The 26,982-nt window shown below is 36.6% G+C and overlaps 1 protein-coding gene across 1 annotated transcript; it reads left to right on the top strand.

Moving 5' to 3' along the window:
- Positions 1-1,291: 1,291 nt before the first annotated feature.
- LOC117330385 (putative helicase MOV-10) lies at positions 1,292-26,982 on the top strand. Its single transcript, XM_033888631.1, has 17 exons — positions 1,292-1,381; positions 3,361-4,061; positions 6,945-7,189; positions 7,730-7,964; positions 9,183-9,326; positions 9,713-9,875; positions 10,477-10,628; positions 13,443-13,625; positions 14,539-14,686; positions 15,096-15,266; positions 15,957-16,060; positions 16,417-16,625; positions 17,302-17,714; positions 18,728-18,904; positions 19,175-19,263; positions 19,744-19,859; positions 20,590-26,982. The coding sequence occupies exons 1-17, from the start codon at positions 1,343-1,345 to the stop codon at positions 20,664-20,666; spliced, it is 3,366 nt and encodes a 1,121-aa protein (XP_033744522.1). The 5' UTR covers positions 1,292-1,342; the 3' UTR covers positions 20,667-26,982.

The following is a 26,982-nucleotide window of genomic DNA, read 5'->3' on the forward strand; positions in this document are numbered from 1 at the left end:
ATATGTTGTATAAATGTTGTACGGACGTTGAATAGACGTTGTACGGACGTTGTATAGCTGTTGTACGGACGTTGTATATACGTTGCATAGATATTGTACGGACGTTGAACGGACGTTGAATATACGTTGTACTGACGTTGTATAGATGTTGTACGGACGTTGTATAGATGTTGTATGAACGCTGTACTGACGTTGTATAGATATTGTACGGACGTTGTACGGACGTTAATTGTATAGATGTTGCACGGACATTGTATAGATGTTGTACGGACATTGTATAGATGTTGTACGGACGTTTTATAGATGTTGCACGGACGTTGTATAGATGTTGTACGGACGTTGTATAGATGCTGTACGGACGTTGCGTTGTATAGATGTTGTACGGACGTTGCGTTGTATAGATGTTGTACGGACGTTGTATAGATGTTGTACGGACGTTGTATAGATGTTGTCCGGACGTTGTATGGATGTTGTACGGACGTTGTATAGATGTTTTACGGACGTTGCATAGATGTACTGACGTTATAGATGTTGTACGGACGTTGTATAGATGTTGTACGGACGTTGTATAGACGTTGAATTTTCGACGTTGATTCAACGTCGGGTTCTGACGTCTAGATAACTTTCATTTACAACCATCAATCAACGCCTAAACAACGCCATAGTATGACGTTGTTCAACGTCATTCTGACGTCTTTTGCCCACTGGGATATCTCTAATTGAAATAAAAAGTATCTTTAATCTTGATACGGATATCTGTATTCAGTATTCGTGTATCTCTATTAACATATTGATGAATACAGATATATCTTTTTACCTGCATATATCTAAATATCAAATAGGTAAAAACCCTATAATGGCTATAGATTATTTCTCATTAAATAAGTATATATATACATATATATCTAATTAAAATGTATCTGTATGTTGTCTATAAATCGAGATATATTTCATTTAGATAAAGCTATCTGAATTAAATGAGTGATTTTCTGGTAATTACCCAACGACACGTGTGTTCTATTTATAGATCGTATGGGGAATCCCATCTTTTTAAAGTAAAGTCAACATTGTATCTCCATAACATTGAAAAACACAAGCCTTTGATTGGCTTTTAAAACCGACTAAACGTAAGTAGTGTATTTTTCAGTTACACGAGTAAATTTCTAATATGACAACTTAATTTTTATCTGCCTAGTATTGACGTTAAGAGGAACAAGAGTTGTCTTTGTAACTGGATTACATCGATGTACATACATGTTATTTTTAGGTCTTATCTCATTACCAGGAAACGCAAGATAGTAGAAGGGACGTAACTCTTCTTCTAATTGGAACTCTCCTGTGTATGACACAATATGACAACGTGATTTGTTACTTCGTAAAAGTAAGTTTATTTATCAACATTTTCACAGGTAGTTAAACAATGTTGTCTTGTAAGATGAATGTAGATAGTGATAACATATCGTTTGGATTAAATGTAGCCATAATCGCATATTAATGGATCGATTGTGCCAAAGTGGCAACTTTGTACTTTCAGTTTCGATTTGTGTGAGAGGACCAATTTTATTATCACTATTATTGTGTGTAGGGGCCAAACTACACCAAACATCTATTCACCAGACTTTGACATTCTGATAGATATAAATGTATGGTCAGTGGTGAAGGGGCCCTCCATACATTTATTTGTCAAATATCTTAGTGTAGTGTCCTGGCCAGAGAAAACTCAGGCTAAAAATATTGATGCTAGTTGCTTTAGTTGGCAATGGACCCATGTTAAGTATTTGAATAAACGCAGGAGTAACACCTGAAATTTTTGAAAGTTTTTTTATCTCAATATCTGATCTTAGACTTGACAAACTGCTTTGTAGAACGACACATTCCATTGAAGAATTTATAAACAATGCCATGGTAGTACAGTACTTTATAACTATTTAATCCTTCTCTAATCTGCAATTTCCGAATATTGACAGATGTTATGTTGACTACCAAACACTATTGTAGACCAGGTATGCACATGTTGTATTATAGGGTTATTAATTAGCCACTTCCATATTGGCCCTGTTATTAGGCCAAGGTCTGTCATATTGGCCTGAGGCCGCAGGCCAAGGGCCAATTTGACAGACTGAGGCCTAATTACAGGGCCAATATGGAATTGGCTGATTAATGACTCTTTTATTAATTAACTACTTGCATATTGGTAAAAATATGAAAAAAACGCATATTTTTGCCAAATAACATTTAATGACAACAATACATGTAATAATCAGTTCAACAAATTTAATGACAACAATTAATTCAATAAAAACATTATAACAAGAATCATTATAATGAGTCAGTTCAATTAATTTATTCTTGAGAGCTGGATAGAGATCTAGACTGATGGGAATATTTCATTTGTTTCTGTGGCGGCATAAGAGTGATGGTAATGTTACCTCCTGATATGTTTGCACCAGATAAGAGAGAGAAAAGGGCAGATAACCCTGTTCAGAATTTGATACTGTACTACTGGATGCTATTGAAAAACTGAGCCAATACGAGAAAACTGGGCCAATATGGTATTGGCTCAGTTTTGCCCATATTGGCCAAGTTTTCCAGTGATATTGATTGGGCCGTTTTTTCATATTTTTACCAATATGCAAGAAGTTAATTAATAATGGTGTGTATTGTGATCGTGAGTATAATTGTACAGTACGTGTCATGCTAAAAAATTGTTTTTGGTATATTGGTTTTTTTTTCTTCATATGGCTAACATAAATTTATAATAATATATAATGTTAAGAAATATCAAAATCATCATCAATTCATTTATCAGATTTCTAGTTTACAAATTACTTAGACATATAACCAGGGGACTTTTCTACAATATTTATGATTTCTTAGGACCACATCCATCTTCAGGTACATGTAACTTGTAAGGTCAGTACACCTCACAGCTGTTAAAGGAGCAACAAAACCTGTCATCTTGAAGGGGGGTTGTCAAACCTTAAATTCCAACAGAATATAATGTTTTTTCGAAGATAACTTCTAACAACAACTGTTTATGAATTTATGTCATGCAGTGTCTGTTCTAGTTTATATAGGAAGTATTATGTCTCTTACTTAATTTTGTAATGTATTCAGATTAGCTCAGTAATAAATATTGTAGTTTTAAGCTAAAGCAATTTTGATAATACTTGTAAAATATCAAATTTTTAATATCATGTTACACAAAATCTTGTTAGGTGATATCATTTTTGCATCCATGTTGTCTTTTTATCACCTTTTAAAAACCCTTCAACCGAATCAAATCTCATATGCCGAAAACAAATCTCAAGATATTATGGAATGTAAAATAATTACATATGTTGGTTTTATTTTTGTCAGATGTCTACCAGGAAGAGTAGAGATGTCTCTGAATTGAGTTGTCGAGGGAACGATTTCTTACGTTTTCTTGAGACACAACATCAACAGGTAAATGGCCTGAAAAAGACAGATTTACAGACAATATATAATACAGAATATCTTACATATCGTTGCCAGATTCACCCCGAAGAATCTAGTATTGACTTTGATATAGTGTTTCAGAGTCTCATTGACAACTCAGTATTACATCTGGAGGGAGATGTGCTTCAGCAACTTCACAAACAGAGTGCAAATGAATATTTCTATAGAAATTCAGGTGCATCAAATTTCTATCAAAGGCAGCCAACATATTCAGACATTTGCAACCCAGGTTCACAAAGTGCAGCTATTTCACTGGGAAGAAATGAAAATTTTAGTGACAAAGGTGCAAAACCAAAGAAGAAAATGCAAGGAAAGCTAGTAGTAGACCAACATACTGCCTTAAACTTTAATAAATTCCCCTCAGGAACTCGGGATCAAGCTAGCAGTGAATCCAGGGGAAATTTGGCAGCTCCATTTAGCCCCACACTCAATAATCTTCCTAAGTATGTGTCTTATAAGAATCAAATTTATGAGTGTTCTCCATGTGGGGCTAAGTGTACATCGGGTGGAGAACTGCACCGTCACCTGGAAGGTCGTCGTCACAGACTCAGTGTGATCACAATGAAACTGAAAAAAGAAAGGTAAGTTTTAGACATAAGTTGGAACTATACAGTGAGTGTAATTAGGACTACAATGTTGCTATAAGTCAATGGTGGTTTAGATCAAATGCACTTGTAGACACAGGCTTCACTCCAGTATCATTGTTGATGTCCGATGTCCTTTAAGCAGAATGTGCTGATGGAAACAGGCTTGACTCCCTCTTTTAGATTATTTAAAGCCTCTCTATGTATTTGTTGATTGATACAAAATTTGATCAAGACAAACTTCATAATCCCTTATAGAACAGTAACATCGACAATTCATAGGTAAATTATGTAATAAAACATCTAAAAATAAACGTGAATAAACCCTGCTCATGCTGAGTTACATCCATAGATGATAAACAGAAAAGCATGGGTTTGTTTATCAAATGTAGAGAAGTTTCATTGCCATTTCATGGTAGGTCTTCATGTTAACCTGTCTTAGATTTTTTTCTAACAGACGCACCTTGACTATGTATTAAAGCGGTATATGATCTTGTGATTTTATCCAATACTTTCCTTTGCCTTTTCGACATGCTTGACATATTTTCTGTGGCTCTGAAGCCCGGCATTGGAGATTCCCCATAATCAGTGGGTTAATTTGTTTCCCGGTTTTAATTGCAATTAAACTCACCACTGTTATAACAGTAGGAGGGACACCTGACAGGAAGTCACCACTGTTATAACAGTAGGAGGGACATCTGACAGGAAGTCACCACTGTTATAACAGTAGGAGGGACAGGAAGTCACCACTGTTGTAACAGTAGGAGGGACATCTGACAGGAAGTCATCACTGTTATAACAGTAGGAGGGACAGGAAGTCACCACTGTTATAACAGTAGGAGGGACATCTGACAGGAAGTCACCACTGTTATAACAGTAGGAGGGACAGGAAGTCACCACTGTTGTAACAGTAGGAGGGACATCTGACAGGAAGTCACCACTGTTATAACAGTAGGAGGGACATCTGACAGGAAGTCACCACTGTTATAACAGTAGGAGGGACATCTGACAGGAAGTCACCACTGTTATAACAGTAGGAGGGACACCTGACAGGAAGTCACCACTGTTATAACAGTAGGAGGGACAGGAAGTCATCACTGTTATAACAGTAGGAGGGACACCTGACAGGAAGTCACCACTGTTATAACAGTAGGAGGGACACCTGACAGGAAGTCACCACTGTTATAACAGTAGGAGGGACATCTGACAGGAAGTCACAACTGTTATAACAGTAGGAGGGACACCTGACAGGAAGTCACCACTGTTATAACAGTAGGAGGGACATCAGACAGGAAGTCATCACTGTTATAACAGTAGGAGGGACATCTGACAGGAAGTCACCACTGTTATAACAGTAGGAGGGACACCTGACAGGAAGTCACCACTGTTATAACAGTAGGAGGGACAGGAAGTCACCGCTGTTATAACAGTAGGAGGGACATCTGACAGGAAGTCACCACTGTTATAACAGTAGGAGGGACACCTGACAGGAAGTCACCACTGTTATAACAGTAGGAGGGACACCTGACAGGAAGTCACCACTGTTATAACAGTAGGAGGGACATCTGACAGGAAGTCACCACTGTTATAACAGTAGGAGGGACATCTGACAGGAAGTCACCACTGTTATAACAGTAGGAGGGACATCTGACAGGAAGTCACCACTGTTATAACAGTAGGAGGGACATCTGACAGGAAGTCACCACTGTTATAACAGTAGGAGGGACAGGAAGTCACTACTGTTGTAACAGTAGGAGGGACATCTGACAGGAAGTCACCACTGTTATAACAGTAGGAGGGACATCTGACAGGAAGTCACCACTGTTATAACAGTAGGAGGGACACCTGACAGGAAGTCACCACTGTTATAACAGTAGGAGGGACTCTGACAGGAAGTCACTACTGTTGTAACAGTAGGAGGGACATCTGACAGGAAGTCACCACTGTTATAACAGTAGGAGGGACATCTGACAGGAAGTCACCACTGTTATAACAGTAGGAGGGACATCTGACAGGAAGTCACCACTGTTATAACAGTAGGAGGGACATCTGACAGGAAGTCACCACTGTTATAACAGTAGGAGGGACAGGAAGTCACCGCTGTTATAACAGTAGGAGGGACAGGAAGTCACCACTGTTATAACAGTAGGAGGGACACCTGACAGGAAGTCACCACTGTTATAACAGTAGGAGGGACAGGAAGTCACCACTGTTATAACAGGAGGAGGGACATCTGACAAGAAGTCACCACTGTTATAACAGTAGGAGGGACATCTGACAGGAAGTCACCACTGTTATAACAGTAGGAGGGACATCTGACAGGAAGTCACCACTGTTATGACAGTAGGAGGGACATCTGACAGGAAGTCACGACTGTTATAACAGTAGGAGGGACATCTGACAGGAAGTCATCACTGTTATAACAGTAGGAGGGACAGGAAGTCACCACTGTTATAACAGTAGGAGGGACACCTGACAGGAAGTCACCACTGTTATAACAGTAGGAGGGACATCTGACAGGAAGTCACCACTGTTGTAACAGTAGGAGGGACAGGAAGTCACCACTGTTATAACAGTAGGAGGGACATCTGACAGGAAGTCATCACTGTTATAACAGTAGGAGGGACATCTGACAGGAAGTCACCACTGTTATAACAGTAGAGACATTGGTTTGGTTTAGTTTGTTTAATATCCTATTAACAGCCAGGGTCATTTTTTATGTCGGACACCTTTACCACTCGGCCACTGCGGCTCCAAGTAGGAGACACAGATAGCATCCTGTTAATAGACATGTTTCTCTTGTCTTGATTTCAGTCATATTCAAAGCGGTTACAAAGTCATTGTTTTTGTTGATCATGTCAGTGTTATTTTTGTTTGAAGGGAGGATCTCATACAAGACAAAAATAGCATACAGATCAAGGCTGACTGTGATCGAAAAAATGGCACCTACTTCCTCGATCTGAAAGAAGGAGAAGAAAGAACTATCAATATAACCATCAAAAACACTTCCTCAGAGGACATGATAGAACTTGTCCACTGCGAGATGCTGAAACGGATCCGAGTATTTACTTTGTATGATGAAAAAGATGTCACAGAACAACAAAACAAAGTGACAATTTTGCCTGGTAAGTTGGCAAACTAACTGGGAATTTATAAAGAAATCTTAGAAACAAAAAACAACTACAGAACTACTGTACTAATTTTGTGTTTTCGATTGGGAATGGGGTCAAATATGACCCCAAAACGACTTCATATAGATGTTCAATACTACCTTCCTTCCAAAGTGAAAAATTGATTGCACATTTCTGGATATAAAATCTGTAAACAATCTGTTATCACTATTTCTCAGAAGGTTCTGGATGGATCTTTATCTAATTTCATATGCAGATTGGTCCCTATGTTGCAGTCGCTATTTCTCAGAAAGATTTCCTGGATCTTTCTTGAATTTCATCAGTATAAGGTTCCTCTTGTTTAAGTTTAAGCTGTTATTTTGCAGATAGTTCAGATTTCATATGTAGGTTTCTCTTGTAATTAAATCGTTCAGGGGAAGAAGAGAAAAGTAGAGAAAGATCAGTCTAACGGAGATGCAATAAAGGTCATTCAATGTTTGGTGTCAACATTATCTTGGATCTCTTGTATCAATTATAATTTCTGTTGATTTTCAGACTCTACGTACAAGATAAGGATATCAGCGATGGCGAAGAACGTTGGCAACTATCATGCCCCTTTAGGTTTCCATTTCAACCTTGGTGGGCATGAATTCCATATCGTCAAGTTTATCCATGCCAAATGTAAAAGTGCCATCACAGACACAGTGAAATCCACCAAGCCATACAAACGTCCTCGGCAGTCATGGCGGAGAGAGGCAGCGGAAATCGTGGAGGGATACCCACTACCAAAGTAAGGTTACCATAGATATACACAGACTAGTTAATTATCACTGAGGATACCCACTACCAAAGTAAGGTCACCATAGATATACACAGACTAGTTAATTATCACTGAGGATACCCACTACCAAAGTAAGGTCACCATACACAGACTAGTTAATTATCACTGAGGATACCCACTACCAAAGTAAGGTTACCATAGATATACACAGACTAGTTAATTATCACTGAGGATACCCACTACCAAAGTAAGGTTACCATACACAGACTAGTTAATTATCACTGAGGATACCCACCACCAAAGTAAGGTTACCATACACAGACTAGTTAATTATCCCTGAGGATACCCACTACCAAAGTAAGGTCACCATAGATATACACAGACTAGTTAATTATCCCTGAGGATACCCACTTCCAAAGTAAGGTTACTATATAGGTACATGATCTTGTTTAAGAATTAATGGCCCTCCAGTACATCTGTACTTTGATAATAATAGAATAGTACTATTTACATATACTGGCCTTCCTGTCTGTCTGGCCTTCCGTCTATCTGTCCGCCCGTCTGTCTGGCCTCCCATTTATCTGTCACCCAGTCTGTCTGACCTTCCATCTGTCTGACCCTCCTGTCTGTCTGGCCTTCCTGTCTGTCTGGCCTTCCGTCTATCTGTCCGCCCGTCTGTCTGGCCTCCCATTTATCTGTCACCCAGTCTGTCTGACCTTCCATCTGTCTGACCCTCCTGTCTGTCTGGCCTTCTGTCTGTTTGACCTCCCATCTATGTGTCCGCACATCTGTCAGACCTCCCGTCCGTCTGGCTCTCCTGTCTGTCTAGCCCTCCTGTCTGTCTGACCTCCCGTCTGTCTGGCTCTCCTGTCTGTCTGGCCTTCCTATCTGTCTGTCTGCCCGTCTGTCTGGCCTTCCTATCTGTCTGTCTGCCCGTCTGTCTGGCCTTCCTGTCTGTCTGCAGGCCTTCCTATCTGTCTGACCTCCCGTCTGTCTGGCCTTCCTATCTGTCTGACCTCCCGTCTGTCTGACCTCCTGTCTGTCTGGCCTTTCTGTCTGTCTGACCTCCTGTCTGTCTAGCCCTCCTGTCTGTCTGACCTCCTGTCTGTCTAGCCCTCCTGTCTGTCTGACCTCCTGTCTGTCTGGCCTTTCTGTCTGTCTAGCCCTCCAGTATACCAGTTCTCTTAAACAGGTTTTCATGTAAACAACAATATTACTATTTATCAGATGGTGTGGAGACAACCTACCCAAAACTTTAGCTCTACAAAGATACCGCATTCCAGAACCGCTCAGGAAAATCATCAACCGTGGTCTCAACCTTAGTCTGGAGAGATACAGCGAGACTGATAGGGCAGAACTTACAATACTCAAGTAAGTTGAAGTTTTCGATACATATTTTTTAAAATGTATACTTCATTTAAACATCTTAGTATTTGTTGCAGCCTATGACAATTTTTTTCTAAACCGGCTTGTGTGCTGTCCATCTTTAGTTAACATTTTCATTTACTTTCACATGAGTCAGATGTGTTAAATTTTAGTTTATTGGCAAAACATCATCTATAAGTATGCTTCAGTACTCAGCTGTCAGATGAGGCTCATGGCCGCTTGTTTCATCTGTTTATTATGCAGTCTATTGATGTTTGGACAGATGGTATTCCAGCAGTGTTAGGATGTTTAACACAACAGTATAGGACGGTATATACATGTCTGAGTACACCAACAGTTGAACTATATCATCTGGTTTCTTATTCTTGCAGGAGTATTCTTGAGAAACCACTTGATTTTGAAAACTATGACAAACGGTTTTCTGCATTGAATCACTTTGAGGAGACACAGATGGAGGTTGACATCCGTAAATACGATATGGAGGCTGTCCCCATGAAGGAGTGTCCGAACAATCGCAGACTACTGCGGTTAGAGGTGAGTATTACAGACAACTACTGCCATAGTTCTGTAATAGACCCACGGGGCCAACACATGATCAATAAATCATGAGTCATGCATTGTTGCATTCAAATCACAAATAATTTAAGTATTGCTGTCACATCAGAAAAATGGCACACTCTGTGTGTGAAATGATTCTGATTTATATTTCATATGAAATTATTTAGTAATTATCAATATTGATTTAATTAAATCACCTTTCAGTTGGAACCTACAGCTAGTGTTTTCCCTTATTTCATTCTTTGGGAAGGTTAGTAAAGCCCACATACAGTTTTCTCCTGATACTGTTCCCTATAGGGCTCCCTTTATGAGGCCTCCATCTTTTATGGTGTTTTATCATGAATGGTAGCACAAAATGATTGAAATATGTGGAAGAATATGGTTTATTAACACTCACAGTTTATCTTATTAGTAACTTTTATAGACAATTATCTCCCCTTAGGAAATATTTGTTGACTTGTGTCTTTGCTATGTACACTAACTAGTCTGTTGTAAAGTCTAAAATATTGCTCACACACTTTTGTCTCCCATTAGAGTTATGAAAGGCTGTTAATGCTATTTCTATGATTTGTTACAGGTACCCGGCCTGTCTGAGAATCGTCCGTCAGTACTGAGAGGGGATTGGTTGTATGTCAGAATCTGTGTAGAGGGAAGCAATGCTGACAGAGAGTATCAGGGATACGTCCATGAGGTCAGGCAGAATGAAGTGGCCCTGGGATTTAATAAAAAGTGAGTAGCATGTTAGCCAAACTGTTAATTACCTCAACAAAACACCCTCATGACAGAAGTAGTTTGTTTTTCATAGTCTGATCATAAAAAATGTCTGATTCAATATACGGTTAATTATTCACTCAACAGAAACTGATGGGATTCTAGTTTTACATTGTGTCTGGCCGTCGGGATTCTAGTTTTACATTGTGTCTGTCCGTCGGGATTCTAGTTTTACATTGTGTCTGGCCGTCGGTGTCTGGCCGTCGGGATTCTAGTTTTACATTGTGTCTGGCCGTCGGGATTCTAGTTTTACATTGTGTCTGGCCGTCGGGATTCTAGTTTTACATTGTGTCTGGCCGTCGGGATTCTAGTTTTACATTGTGTCTGGCCGTCGGGATTCTAGTTTTACATTGTGTCTGGCCGTCGGGATTCTAGTTTTACATTGTGTCTGGCCGTCGGGATTCTAGTTTTACATTGTGTCTGGCCGTCGGGATTCTAGTTTTACATTGTGTCTGGCCGTCGGGATTCTAGTTTTACATTGTGTCTGGCCATCAGGATTCTAGTTTTACATTGTGTCTGGCCGTCGGGATTCTAGTTTTACATTGTGTCTGGCCGTCGGTGTCTGGCCGTCGGGATTCTAGTTTTACATTGTGTCTGTCCGTCGGGATTCTAGTTTTACATTGTGTCTGTCCGTCGGGATTCTAGTTTTACATTGTGTCTGGCCGTCGGGATTCTAGTTTTACATTGTGTCTGTCCGTCGGGATTCTAGTTTTACATTGTGTCTGGCCGTCGGGATTCTAGTTCTACATTGTGTCTGGCCGTCGGGATTCTAGTTTTACATTGTGTCTGGCCGTCAGGATTCTAGTTTTACATTGTGTCTGTCCGTCGGGATTCTAGTTTTACATTGTGTCTGGCCGTCGGGATTCTAGTTTTACATTGTGTCTGGCCGTCGGGATTCTAGTTTTACATTGTGTCTGGCCGTCGGGATTCTAGTTTTACATTGTGTCTGGCCGTCGGGATTCTAGTTTTACATTGTGTCTGTCCGTCGGGATTCTAGTTTTACATTGTGTCTGGCCGTCGGTGTCTGGCCGTCGGGATTCTAGTTTTACATTGTGTCTTGCCGTCGGGATTCTAGTTTTACATTGTGTCTGGCCGTCGGGATTCTAGTTTTACATTGTGTCTGTCCGTCGGGATTCTAGTTTTACATTGTGTCTGGCCGTCGGGATTCTAGTTTTACATTGTGTCTGGCCGTCGGGATTCTAGTTTTACATTGTGTCTGGCCGTCGGGATTCTAGTTTTACATTGTGTCTTGCCGTCCGGATTCTAGTTTTACATTGTGTCTGGCCGTCGGGATTCTAGTTTTACATTGTGTCTGTCCGTCGGGATTCTAGTTTTACATTGTGTCTGGCCGTCGGGATTCTAGTTTTACATTGTGTCTGGCCGTCGGTGTCTGGCCGTCGGGATTCTAGTTTTACATTGTGTCTGGCCGTCGGGATTCTAGTTTTACATTGTGTCTGTCCGTCGGGATTCTAGTTTTACATTGTGTCTGGCCGTCGGGATTCTAGTTTTACATTGTGTCTGGCCGTCGGTGTCTGGCCGTCGGGATTCTAGTTTTACATTGTGTCTGGCCGTCAGGATTCTAGTTTTACATTGTGTCTGGCCGTCGGGATTCTAGTTTTACATTGTGTCTGGCCGTCGGGATTCTAGTTTTACATTGTGTCTGGCCGTCGGTGTCTGGCCGTCGGGATTCTAGTTTTACATTGTGTCTGGCCGTCAGGATTCTAGTTTTACATTGTGTCTGGCCGTCGTTCTGTCCTCCCATACTTCCACACATTATCTTGTCCGGGCTCTATCTACTACGCTTTTCCACACGTAATATTTTCTTTTAGATACAATTTACCGTATTGGGGTATAAAACAATTATGATTCAAGAAGCAGTATCAACATAATACATTTAAATTGGTAGAATACCTAATTTGAATAACTTGTATTATCAGTTCAAATAAATATCATGGTTGATTTTACACCCTGGAATGGGCGATATGATCATTGATCAAATTAGTCATATTGCCTCTATGAATTTTTCGTTTTCACATTCGAATCCTGATATAATTTCATATTAATGATATTACTTAAGTTGATACAACCAAATACAATCAGATAATAAATAGGTGATCACCAGATCCAATTTCATCGTACAAAGACACCACTTTATTATCAGTAAATATCCATCTGATTTATTTATCATCTGTGCGTCCTTGGCATATAACTTCACATTTGGTTTGGGGGGGGGGTTAACTGAATTGTCATGTTAGTAATCTTTGTAAGTGTGGTATACTATCAGAAGCTGATAGTGAACTCCATTCAATATATCACAAACATTATGTATACCCAATGTTAGACTTAGTACACTGTATATAAGTCAGATTCTCATACTCACAAACAGTACACTTACATGTAGTTTCTGAAACTCAATTCAGAAATGTTTGTGTAATTGTTATTAACTTAATATCAGACACACAAGATTCATCCAGTGTCTGAGACTTAATATTTGAGTCAGAACTGTGTAATTGTTTGTAACTCATTATCTTATCAGACACACAAGGTTCACCCAGTATATGAGACTCAGTATTTGAGTCAAAATATCATGGCTAGATTACATGTATGACGGGTACATGTACACAGCTGTAGTATACTGTGTATGATGGTTTATGACAAACTTATGACTTTACAGATTTAATGATAACATTAAAAAAGTAGCTAATCTGGTAAGGCTACAGATGTTAAGACAATAAGTATATTTTGTTAATAATACTTTTGTTTATTTTTCAGATTGATGGATCAGTATGTCAGGGGCATGAAGTTCAATGTTCGTTTTGTCTTTAATCGACTACCTCTGCGCCTCCAGCACAGGGCAGTTGCGTTAGCTAAAGATGAAGGACTCCAGGACGTTCTTTTTCCTGCACCAAAGACCATTTGTAATCGAAGTGTGAACATCGTAGCCCAACCTCTTGTGTAAGTGAAGGTCCTAATCCTTTTGTACTTATATTTATGTGTTATATCATTCAATGTTTGTAAGTGAAGGTCCTAATCCTTTTGTACTTATATTTATGTGTTATATCATTCAATGTTTGTAAGTGAAGGTCCTAATCCTTTTGTACTTATATTTATGTGTTATATCATTCAATGTTTGTAAGTGAAGGTCCTAATCCTTTTGTACTTATATTTATGTGTTATATTATTCAATGTTTCATCATAGAGAACCAATAATCTGGGAGCCTCTGGTTAATCTTTCTTGGGAACTCTCTGTGTTATCACCAATAGAAGTTTTTTCTATCAGATAAATGTTGTTATTGTATAGGTTTAATGTCATATAAGAGTACACGGGTACTCGAAAGACAGTAACCCTGACATTTACAGTGCACTGGGTAACCCCCACCTGGGGAATTCCCACCTTTTTACACCTGTCATTCTATTTTCTGTAGGAGTGTATATTTTTCATTTTCCGAATATCAAGACCCTTCTCTTTATTCTTGTATATAGAAAGGATCCATTTCATATGTTATTTACTCAGAAAAATAGCTACAAACCTATGAAACACATTTTCCTCAGGGACTTGGTTCATGCGAAACACCAGCTGATTGGCTGATTTAGTTGTGTAACCTTAGCATTTGTGTAGATATTTTCAGCACTAATAGTATTTGTACATTTTCAGTGTAGCATTTCTGATAGATATCATCATTTGACATGAACTGAAAAGTGGGGCCTCTGGCAGACTCTGTGCTTCAAATTTATACTTATTTACATAATCATTGTAGAACAGTATGAAGTGTACAAAACTCATATATGTAATTCAGGGTATGCTGCACAAAATTACATGTTGATATTACACAAAACCATCATGGAAATGAAAATATTGATGTTGTAGATTTTACAACAAGGATTTGGAGAACAATAAGGAACAGGCGATCGCCATTAATAACATCCTTATTGGAATGTCACGTCCAGCTCCATACTTGGTGTTTGGTCCACCTGGGACAGGTAAAACTGTCACCATTGTGGAAGCCATGATGCAGGTATTGTAGTCACTATTCCACGGAGGAAGAAGCGTAAAAAATAAATAAAGCAGTGTCTCTTTGTTATTTGAGTATTTTACTGCATCCCCAAAGAATGGCCTGCTTTGTCAGAGTAAAAAGTTCACCACTGATCTACCAGGGAAAGTAAAACTAAATCAACATATAATGCAATTTACAAATCATGGAAGCTGTTTTATTGAGTTTTGATCATTTGTCAGTATTGAGATTTTTTTTTTTTTCGCCCGATGTGTTCTGAGTTTTCACTTAATTGACCTAATTAATGGGCAAGTGGAGTTATTTTTTGTGTCTGTTTGTAATATACAATCACAATCACATTCATCTCCAGTCTAAAAACAGGCATGTTTTACATGTGTACATATTTATTTTTTTCTATCTAATGAATTTTCAGATATGGAAAAATTTCAAAACAAAGTGCCGTATCCTGGCCTGTGCTCCGTCCAACAGTGCTGCTGATCTCATTGCCACTCGTCTTCTCAAGATACATGTAATCCCAAAAAATGACATAATAAGACTGAACGCATTCTCAAGGTCATGGGATTCTATTCCAAGTGAAGTGAAGGTTAGACCTCAGAAACGATCTTATTCTATCTATGTGTTCTTTTATGATATCCCTTTAAATTTGATGGAAGTATGATGGAATGGCATTGCCATTCATCTGTTCATCCAGCATAAACTTTTATTTGTCTGAAGATCTCCATCATTTTCAATCATTCTCTTTGGAATTTGGTGTATATTCATTTACATGTATTAATGATATGTAGTTATGCTTACCTGAAAGGAATTTCGATTCAACTTTTTTTGCAAAAGTTATTTCCCTTTGTTTATTTATATTTTAATCTTGTTTGGTGGTCTCCTACAGTTTTCTTCCGATTTCTTTGAAAATGAGTAGGCTTTATAATTATGGTATCAAGTTGTGTTCAATGAGTTAGGGACTATTTCTGGATTACTTGTAGTCCTCAAACTCTTAGAAAAAAGACATTGACTTTGTAGTGAAAAGTGAGTTATGCCAGCTAACCACTCATACAGTATAAGGTGATACTAATCCTATTTCAATTCAAGATAGTATATAACACTAAGGCATTTGACGGGCGTATATTGTTCCGCCCCAGCGCCATGGTACTCTTGTTTTCTAATTAAAGATTGCCTTCCACTTAATCTTCCACTCTAACTCTTGTGATAATGTGTAATGAGTCATTGTAATTATGAATTGCTTTATAACTTAACAATCATAATTTGTAATTTGTTGTAGGAAATAAGTAACTATGACCGTAGCACGTGTCAGTACTTTTATCCTGGCCAGGAGACGATCCAGGAATACAAGATCATCATATGTACACTTGTTACTGCGGGCAGGTACGTGTACTTATAATATAGTACTCAATGATGTATCAAAATTAACTCTATTTCTTACTTTCAAAGTAGATGATGTAGGGATATTGAATTAGTCATATCTTCCATTCCCCTGTTGATACAGGCTGTCAGAGGAATAGAGTGTATCACAATATTGCGTGATTCATTGGTATCCCAGTGGATATTTCCCTCTGGTAGTGTCTGTTACTCCCAACTTCTCTTTTGACACTATAGAATCACTTGTATACAGGCCTTGTTGGATACACATTAGTTTAAAACACTCACTGGAATGCACGAAAATGAAATTGTTGAAGAAACAATTAGGTTATTCAATTAAGATATGATATTTTCTATTTTAGGCTTGTGTCTGCAAATTTTCAAAGTTGCACCTTTTCACATTTCTTTGTGGATGAGTCTGGCCATGCTGTAGAGCCTGAGTGTATCATTCCATTGGCTGGAATCTTGACAAATGACCCACAGTTAAAGTGTGGACAAGTGGTACTTGCTGGTGACCCCAAACAGTTAGGGCCAATCCTCCGATCACCTTTCGCCCTGCAATACGGACTAGGTGAGTTGTTTTTTCAACATTATGATACTTCATTTCATTTGTGTTGCATCAAAATAAAATTCACATGTACAATAAGTAATTATAAGAGGTCGTTATTTCATCAATTTCAATGCCTCCACTAAGGATTGAACCCGCTGGGACCTTTTGGTAACTAAGATCTTACACTCAGCAGGTCAAGATGTTTACCAGAGCTCTACATATTCCCTCTCCTGGAGTAGAGGGTAACAGCAATGCTTGTGGAGCAAGGCTGAGTGTTTTTGTTGGGTTCGTAGTACATCGGTGTCACTTCAAGAGTTAGTTGTTTCTTTGTTACTGGTTTTATGGCCAAGTTAACTGCAGCCAGGATTGTTTTGAGTTGGGGTCTCCTTGTAGTAGTTGGTGACTTCCTCTCTGAACAACGTACAAGAGGCCCATCGCATGTTATCCAGGGAAACAAGGGCAAAGTGTCTTGCCCAAGGATGCAACTGCGGCACCAAAGACTCACAGGTCTGTTTCTCAGCTACTGAAAAACACGAACTGCTACAGGTAGTGAGAGCACATATGTAGAACCACTCACCGACTGACTGCTATCACAGCCCCACCTTATTATAAGAGAGGCCATTAGTTGTATAGTCTGAAGTTTTAATCAGTCTTCTTTTATAAATTGTAGACAATCGTCATTTATAATCTGTTTAAGGTGAATCCTTGCTGCAGCGCTTCATGTCAAAGTGTGAAGTATATAAGAGAGGCAATACACAATCTGGAAATGAATACGACACCCGAATTATAACTAAACTGCTGAGAAACTACCGTTCACATCCAGCAATTTTGAAACTTCCAAACCGTATGTTCTATGAAGGAGAGTTGGATAGCTGTGCTGATATAGGCAAAAGAGAAACTTACTGTGGCTGGGAAGGTCTTCCAAAGAAAAACTTCCCTGTTATATTTCATGGGGTCATCGGTCAGGATGAGCGGGAGGAGAGAAGTCCATCATTTTTCAATGCAGCAGAGGTTGACAAAGTCTGGTCATACATCCAACTGCTATTGCAGTACAAAGGCTACAAGGTGAACCCAAAAGATATTGGAGTTATCTCCCCATACAGGAAGCAGGTAATTTATGGCTTTTATCTTTACGCATCATAATATCAGAATAATTCTGAAGTATCTTGTCAGATGTTTTCAGAATTGACTAATGTTCGTTTTTAGAAAAATAATGACACAGATGTTAATTTCTTTAAGTTTGTACTTTCCAAATGGTATCAACAAAATATACCTTTTGTTGATGATAACTTAACTATTACTAAAGCAAGGTCACAAAAAATTAGAATAATAAGAACAGAAACTAAGGCTTCTCATGATCTGAATTAGTTTATAGACATATTGTATACTCTCTATAAGGTATCATATACACGTATACTCTCTATAAGGTATCATATACACGTATACTCTCTATGAGGTATCATATACACGTATACTCTCTATGAGGTATCATATACACGTATACTCTCTATGAGGTATCATATACATGTACACGTATACTCTCTATGAGGTATCATATACACGTATACTCTCTATAAGGTATCATATACACGTATACTCTCTATGAGGTATCATATACACGTATACTCTCTATGAGCTATCATATACACGTATACTCTCTATGAGGTATCATATACACGTATACTCTCTATGAGGTATCATATACACGTATACTCTCTATAAGGTATCATATACACGTACATGTATACTCTCTATGAGGTATCATATACACGTATACTCTCTATAAGGTATCATATACATGTATACTCTCTATGAGGTATCATATACACGTATACTCTCTATAAGGTATCATATACACGTATACTCTCTATGAGGTATCATATACACGTATACTCTCTATAAGGTATCATATACACGTATACTCTCTATGAGGTATCATATACACGTATACTCTCTATGAGGTATCATATACACGTATACTCTCTATGAGGTATCATATACACGTATACTCTCTATGAGGTATCATATACACGTATACTCTCTATGAGGTATCATATACACGTATACTCTCTATGAGGTATCATATACACGTATACTCTCTATAAGATATCATATGTTTTCAGGTCCAGAAAATACAGGCCTTACTGAGGAAAAAGTCCATGACTGAAATAAGTGTAGGGTCAGTAGAGGAATTCCAAGGTCAGGAGCGATTGGTCATCATTGTATCCACAGTCCGCAGCAACCCGGACTACCTCTCTCTTGATATCAAATACAAATTGGGATTCTTGAAAAATGAAAAGGTGGGGTTATTAAATGAATAATTATAGATATGTTTCATGGAAAAAAAATAAAAATAAAAAAATAATTAAATAAATATTATAATACATATTAGGTGCAATTTGATTATTTTTTGGGTGCAGGATCCAAAACACAACATTCATGTACAATAATATGGAAAATGCTCCTTGTCATACTCCACATCTGTTATACTATCTGAGGAGGCATGCTTTGTTTCAGAGCTTTAAGATCGTACATGTATATTTATTCTGTTTTACTTCCATCTATTGTAGAGATTCAATGTGACCTTGACCAGAGCAAAGGCCTTACTAATTGTCATTGGAAATCCCCAGACACTGTCACACGATGAGCACTGGAAAAGGTTTGAGTTATTTATTTCCTATCCTGATAATTACCGTCATCTTTTCATATTTGAACTTGGGGAAGGAAATCTGTGATAGATTTACAAATGGTAGATATATATATCCTGTGGGTCATAAAGTTAAATATATGCATGCAAAACGATGAATTGAATAGTGTGCAATGAACTAATAAGGTGGACAGAATTTCGAACCTCATATATATGTTATGTGCTTATTATTATTTCATTTGCCTATTTTTACGGCTGTTATGCCAAAGTTTTACTTTTTACTTTTTCTTTTTTTTTTAATTTCTTTAAAACTTATTTTGCCTTTGTTAACTTTATTCAGCCATCCCGACAACAGTTCTAGTATTTTATCATTAATTTAGACTAGGCTATATAGTACATACTAGTATTATGTCTGTTAACACAATTTATTTAATGTTGACATCACATGCACAGCTTCTGATTAATATCTGTTTATATTTGTTGACTTTAAAGCTTCATCGATTACTGTAAAGAGAATGGGGGATACACAGGAATCTCGTGTGAGTCGGAGGAGGAGGAGTTACAGGACATGGAAGAAAGGCTACAACTCATGAAACTCTGGGACCACGGTAGGACTGTTAGATTACTTAAGTACAAGTCTCAAGTATTACCTGTTGTAATTGCCTTTTCACAATCTACATTTTCAGACACTTCTTAATTACCAAGACTCAATGTCATGGTATTGGGTCAGTAGCATGTTGTGTTGAAGGACTATAAAGTCTGTTCAAAGTGAATGACCTTGACCTACTTTCATGGTTACAGGGGTCAAATGTATATTTTTCCATAACCAGGAGGCCATGATATTGGCGCAGTAGTATGCTGGTAGGAAGGGGTACAAAGTTTGTTCAAATCATTGACCTTGACTTACTTTCAATTTCCTTAGGTCATATATAATATGATTACATAGGTGGCGTTACAATCAATCTTCTATAACATGTACTTTTTGTTACGAAATTCCATGAGATGAGGAAATATTGAAATAGTGTCAGAGAACAGGCCTAGAATTAGAAATGATATTATTTCATAACTCCTTGGTTCAATAGCAGACTGAAAGCTACAAGTGTATGTTATTCATGTGGATAACTATTGTTATATATAAAAGGGAATAACATTGATATAAGTGCGTATTTGTTCTGATATTAGACTTCTAGGAAGATGATGAACTTGGCATGCTATGCTTATTGAAAAATGGAACAGACTGACACAGAATTATAGAATTAAATATTTGTATCTTACTAAATAAATGCAAAATGTCAAATCTACAATAGGTTACAATGCTTATGTTATTACCTGTTACAGATGAAGTGGAAAATACAGCCAAGTTTGTACAGGATTATGGTATCCGCAATGATTCCGCCATAGCTAGGGACAAGTGATGTGGACCATCCATTTATCAGACAATACAGTTAAAGATAGAGGAATGAACCAGTCCATCTGATAAATGAATGCTTCGTTCTAGTAGAATGAACCAGTTCCTCATGAACATATAATTTGAGAGTTCCAAGGTTGATACAATATGGCGGCTATTATGTAAGGTTTTCATTTTAGATGTTGGCCAAGATAAACATAGACTTATGTGTAACCATTTAAGCTGAGAGTAATGCATTCAAAGTCCAATTGACATCATAAAAGTAAAACTTGAAAATGAAGATGTCATTTCATGCTGTGTGTCAGATTTACTGGCTGGACTCTGGAGGCCATTGGCAGGAAACTTAACTAATTTATCTTTAGATTTACAGGTTAGGGAATGTAATTGGGACCAAGCTGAGTTAGCAGACCAGTTCCTACCTGGCCTAATTAGAATATTGTGATACATGGAATACATAAAGTTACTTTGATGCTTATTCTCAATACAATGTGATATTAGATTGTTTTTTACTAATGAAGTATATTTGTTTTAATTTTTGACAATTTGATAACTTTTCTGTGACTCTTGTCTCCATTACTAACAGTAACTTATTTCCCCATTGACTATTGATAAAAGAAATTTTGTTTTAGACTGTTTATTATCCATATTACAAATTTTTAGACTACACATAAATTATACATGTAGAATCTACTAGAATTTGTCACCGATGTTTTTTTAATTTCATATCTGAATGGTGTAGTTCTTATTTTATGTTTTAGAATTTTTGTTACAAAAAAGGAAATCCCTCTTGTGGATTTGATATCTGCAGGTGTGAAATTTCAAGCCATGCATTTACCTGGTATGGATACTTAACATGAAATAGAATATTCTCAAATCTATTATTTAATTTGGTTAAATTGTTTACTTCCTGATTATAAATTGTAAGAAAAGTAAAGGAAGGAAATATATTGTTGATGATATAGATACTATTATTACTGGTTTAAGATTTTAAAATTATTTGAAAAAATATAAATGAGTCATAATTTATTTTTTTAAAAATCTTTCATTTAGAATTTTAAAACACAATTTTTAACAACATAATTTTACCTATTTTTTCTCTTATGGTGTTATGGTTTGATTTTACCCGTTTTTGGAAAGCTTGTAAGTCCAAAAATATACACCTCACACCTTTCTAATTTGGTCTATACATGCATTAGAGGTCCAGGAGTGATGTTATGGCAAAATCATGCAGAAAAAAAATTGTGAATTTTTTACACCCTTCTAATTTGGTCTATACATGCATTAGAGGTCTAGGAGTGATGTTATGGCAAAATCATGCAGAAAAAAATTGCTATTTTTTCGCATTTTACCATTTTGTGGACTTAACTTTTTTGGCACCAAAATCCACTTTAAAGATTTTTGGGAAACTTGTTAGTCCACACCCTTCTGATTCGGTTTATACATCCATTAGAGGTCTAGGAGTGATATTATGTGACGTAAAATTTCAAAATGACATAATTATACATACATTAAAAATGAGTGCATAGTGTGATTGCTACTGCCGGTAAGCTTCGCAATCATTGATTGCACTTGTTTGTTTGGTTAAAACATCAAAGATTTGTTTACCAGGTAATTCTTGTTTGCATATCATCAAAGAATGTTAGCTTCTTAAAAAGAAAACAATGATTATCTTAATATTTACTTTTGACTCTGTAGGTATCGTAAAAATCATAAAATTGTGAGGTCTTAATGCCTATATTATCAATTGAATGATTAAGTAATGAAATATCATTTATTACCAGATCCTTTGTTAATAAGGTATGGATTCATTTATTTTGAAATAAAAATATTTACGTAGATAGAAAATATAGGGTTTTTTGTATAATTTTGTAATCCAGATTCTATCTATATGATTATACAAATATAGAAAATACTTAAATTACTTTTGTAAATGTAGGTCTAGTTATAATTGTAATATTTAAGTGAAAAATCTAGGACTAAAAAAGTTTTTAAGTTTACATTAAATACGATGATTTTACAATGAAGTATTATCAAAACAAGTCATGAAAGTAGTTTTTAAAAGTATGAATATTTTCATACATTTGTAAAATATTTTTCCTTTGAAATGTTAAGAATGTAAACACGGACATGATCAGGTCCATTTCCGATGTGGTCCATTCAGGTGGGCTTGCCTGGAACATTCTGTGTAATTCATTACGATTGTTTGTTAAAGATTTGGTTCTTGGAAAAGTGCTAGTAGTGAGAAGTGTAATAAGCTGGAGATCAGGGTCCAGTTGTTCATTAAAGTGATTAGAATAATCACTGTTTTACTCCTGATTACATTACTTTAGTATTTCAGGCAAAACTTACTTGACAAATTTAATGAAAATATAGTACTTTTTAGATTTTCCTACCTGCCAGTTTTAAGGAGTACACACACAAAAGATTTGAAGAGAAGCAGAAATGAGATTTTCACTAAGTATTATGAAGCTGATAACCTTCTGAACAACTGGGCCCAGATGATTAAACACAAAGTCATGGCCTATTTATTATGATAATTTGTTTTCTGGCTTTAAGGAAGCAAGAGTATTGAACAGGTGATAATTAAGATCAACTAGCAGTTACCTGTATCAGTATTGAAAGTAGTTCTGTAAAGCCTGAAATACGGACCAGAATTTTCACTCTGGCCAAAGTTATCTTTTTTGATAATTCCAATAAATCTATCTTTAGTATTCAATATAACAATGAATTCAGTAATCTTCTGAACCGATTTACATTATGCTGACTTGTTTTATTTTTATTTGTATACATGTATTTTCATACAAGATGAATATATTGTACATACTGTTTGCATGGTACTGAATTTTTAATGCCAAAGAACTCAGCATTAACATGACATACAAATGTATACCTTTTCCTAGCAATTTCCATTTTTTACACCTAGAATTAGTGTATTGCCAACAACGGAATGCTATATAGAAAATAAAATAAGCACTTACATTCCTGATAATCATCCTTATAGATTTGAAATAATTCCATAGAACTTGTAAATTCTGTCTTATATCGAGGATTTTACGTCAGCTGAAAGATATCACAATCACATATTTCCACACACGTTTCCGGAGATCTGTTTCGTTAAAATGAGGAAATTCACCATTTCAAATATATCACCCACACCACATGAAATGGTAAATATAAAATGTTTTAACGAAACGTCCAATGTCATAACATCCAATACATCACTAGTACTGGAGATGTATTCTATTATTCTATCATGTATTGTCGTAAAAGGAAATATGTTTGAATACATAGAGGATAGCTAACAGTGTCTTCAGTAATACCAAAGTATTAGCTGCACGAGTGAAGCGTTTGGTATTACTGAAGATACTGTTAGATATTCTGTTTATTACATTTTATAGCAAAATATACCGAGGCAGCTCAATCTCTCCCAGAATTCATTGCGGTCCTCTGTCAACGGCTCACACATTTTTACCCCAAATAGTGTCGTTTTGTATTCTTTCTTGCAGTCCTTACCTGTCCTCGAGGTCTTCATTTCCATACCTTACCTAGTTAATTCACAGACTTATATAAAAGATATTTGTCCGTAGTCATGTGTGGTGGCGATACTGTTTATCGTAATTTATTATAGATGCATTTGCTTGTCATGAATTACATATAATGCTGATTTGAATGTAATACATAGTACTATGTTGAAATAGTATGTGTCAATTTTATAAATTATTGTCTTATTTACCAGTGTGAAACAAATGAATTGACCATTATACATGTTTGATGTTTTGATTATTTAGTACACGTATGCTTTGTCCACTAAACTATATTTCCCTGCGCAGTGATTTATATTATTTGCTATTACATGTAGTGAAGTCGTCCGCAATCGCATGACCATGCAACTTTCCGGAACTTTGAATTTTTTCCTTTTTTGTTTTATTGGAATTATAACTTATTAACAAATGTTTTACATTTATTCTCAAACATCTAAGGTATTTCATCGTTATATCACATTGTCTGTGATCTCTTACTAGAATTAGAAATTCTTATAATCGTTAGAATACTTTTTAATACATTTAGGCATTGTGGTTTGAAGCAAAACAATTGTAAGGTTTGATGAATATCATACTCGTTGGAATTAAACACTGAATTATCCAAATGATGAAAACTAGCATCATGATCACCAGACCGATATATCTGTTCGGGAAGGAAGGCTTTGGACGCGTTAAATAACTGTAATCGGCTATATTTTAACGCTCTCAGAATATAATGCTTAAGGATCAACTCTTCTGGGGTATTCTGTATGAGGTTTTCATGGAAAACTGAAAAAAGAAAAATTTGCGAAAGTAACCCTCACGTGTATGATTAGGCCATCAAAATCGCGAAATTAAATCCCAACGAAAATAACCTCGTTTACTGTATCTCTTCTTAATGCTCTTAGGACTGAGAGAAAGCCTAACACGGCTAACAGGTAACAGCATGTGAGGAAAATGACATAGGGCCTGCTAGTTAAATAGGGAACAATAGACGTTTGTCAAAAATAATAAAACTCCTCCCAATGAGAGTATTTGAAACTTTCCTAGAACTATTCGGATAAGCTACTTAATGTGGCAAGTCTCTTGACAGTCTATTAAAAAGTAATTGATTATTAATCTATACCGATGATAAAATGCGAACCAAACTAAGTGTATACCGCTTTATCAGTACAGTAAAATCCGTGTAAACCTACATGTAGATCAAATTCAAGTTGTGCCTCTTAAACGGAGAGAAGGGGTAGATAGCAATGCCCTAGAGGTAAATAAGGTGTAACAGGCATAGGATTCCCAAGTAATTGTTTTGGAAGAAGTCCTATTGTTACGCTTTATTTCGGATCTAAAGTTACTAGATATTTTATTTCTGTACGAAATAGACGAGTTTGTTACACTACAATAAATACTCAGAAAACGGTAAATGTACAAAAGTCGTATCGATCTGCAGATAGCTGATATATACAATGATTTGATGAAGTGGATTTTGTTTACTGGGTTGTGGGGAGAGCAGAACAAACAGCTGCAATAATAAAATAACTACATTATAAGCGAACTAGAAACTATAACTTTGCAATTCCTTGAAGATGACTCATATGTCAGTGTCAATAGCAAAATTTTCATAACAAAAGAAGTTTCAATGAAGTTTCAGGGAGGTCATGAGAGGGACCTATTTTCAAAAATATTCCGGAAATGTATAAAAAAAAAAAATATAAACAAACACTCAATGAATTATCTCTCCAAAAAACAGTTAAGTTATCCTGAGAAATAATGCTCTCATTTTAACAAAATTTCTAAAACATTTTCTGCAAAGTGAGTGGATGGCGTATTTGTCATGATCTGCAGTATAATATAAAATCGTCTGTCACCATCTACAGTATAATATAAAATCGTCCGTCACCATTTAAAGTATAATATCAAATCGTCTGTCACCATCTAAAGTTTAATATAAAATCGTCTGTCACGATCTACAGTATAATATAAAATCGTCCGTCACCATCTACAGTATAATATAAAATCGTCTGTCACCATCTACAGTATAATATAAAATCGTCTGTCACCATCTACAGTATAATATCAAATCGTCTGGCACCATCTACAGTATAATATCAAATCGTCTGGCACCATCTACAGTATAATATAGAATTGTCTGTCAAGATCTACAGTATAATATAAAATCGTTCACCATGATCTATTCTGTTTCATCTATAGAGAGAGAAGTACGACAATGTACATGTAGATGAGCTAGTAGTATACATAATACATGTATAACTTAAGGATGGACACATTCACTCATTCACTTCAAGATATGCTCATAGTATTCTTGGGAAATAAATAACACAATCAAAAATTATGTCTCGAGTTTTCATTAGAAATAAACCCGCAATCACGTATATTAGACGTGTCTGTGTTTTGATAACGTTAGATTACATTGCTTTTTGTCGATCGAATGTGCCATATATTCCTCTTTATGATGATCACAGTTTGTGTCACAATCTTTATAGAATTTAATACAGTTGTAGACACAAACCCAGGGCCGTTTGTTACTACCATCGATGTAGGTAGTTCCATGTTTATTCCTTTTATGTTTAATATATACCTTTTCATGGAAAAAGAGTCTGTAATGGCGGCATATTTATTAGTGAAGGTTTGGTACTTCACAGATTACGAATTGAGTACTAAATGTGAAATCAACAAGTGTACATGTAGTCAACAACAAATACCTAACTTTTCCGACACTATGTCTAATGCGACTTAGTGTCAGATTCGAAAGGTTTCACTGTATAATAAACCGCTATCACCATCAAA

Source organism: Pecten maximus, chromosome 7, assembly GCF_902652985.1.
Source record: "Pecten maximus chromosome 7, xPecMax1.1, whole genome shotgun sequence".
NCBI classification, from domain to species: Eukaryota; Metazoa; Mollusca; class Bivalvia; order Pectinida; family Pectinidae; genus Pecten; species Pecten maximus.

Bases quoted from the DNA above. Each gene is read 5' to 3' on its own strand.
- LOC117330385 (XM_033888631.1), top strand. From the start codon at position 1,343: ATGACACAATATGACAACGTGATTTGTTACTTCGTAAAA. The intron at 4,062-6,944 runs GTAAGTTTTAGA...TTTTGTTTGAAG, and splicing joins ATGAAACTGAAAAAAGAAAG to GGAGGATCTCATACAAGACA. The intron at 9,876-10,476 runs GTGAGTATTACA...GATTTGTTACAG, and splicing joins GCAGACTACTGCGGTTAGAG to GTACCCGGCCTGTCTGAGAA.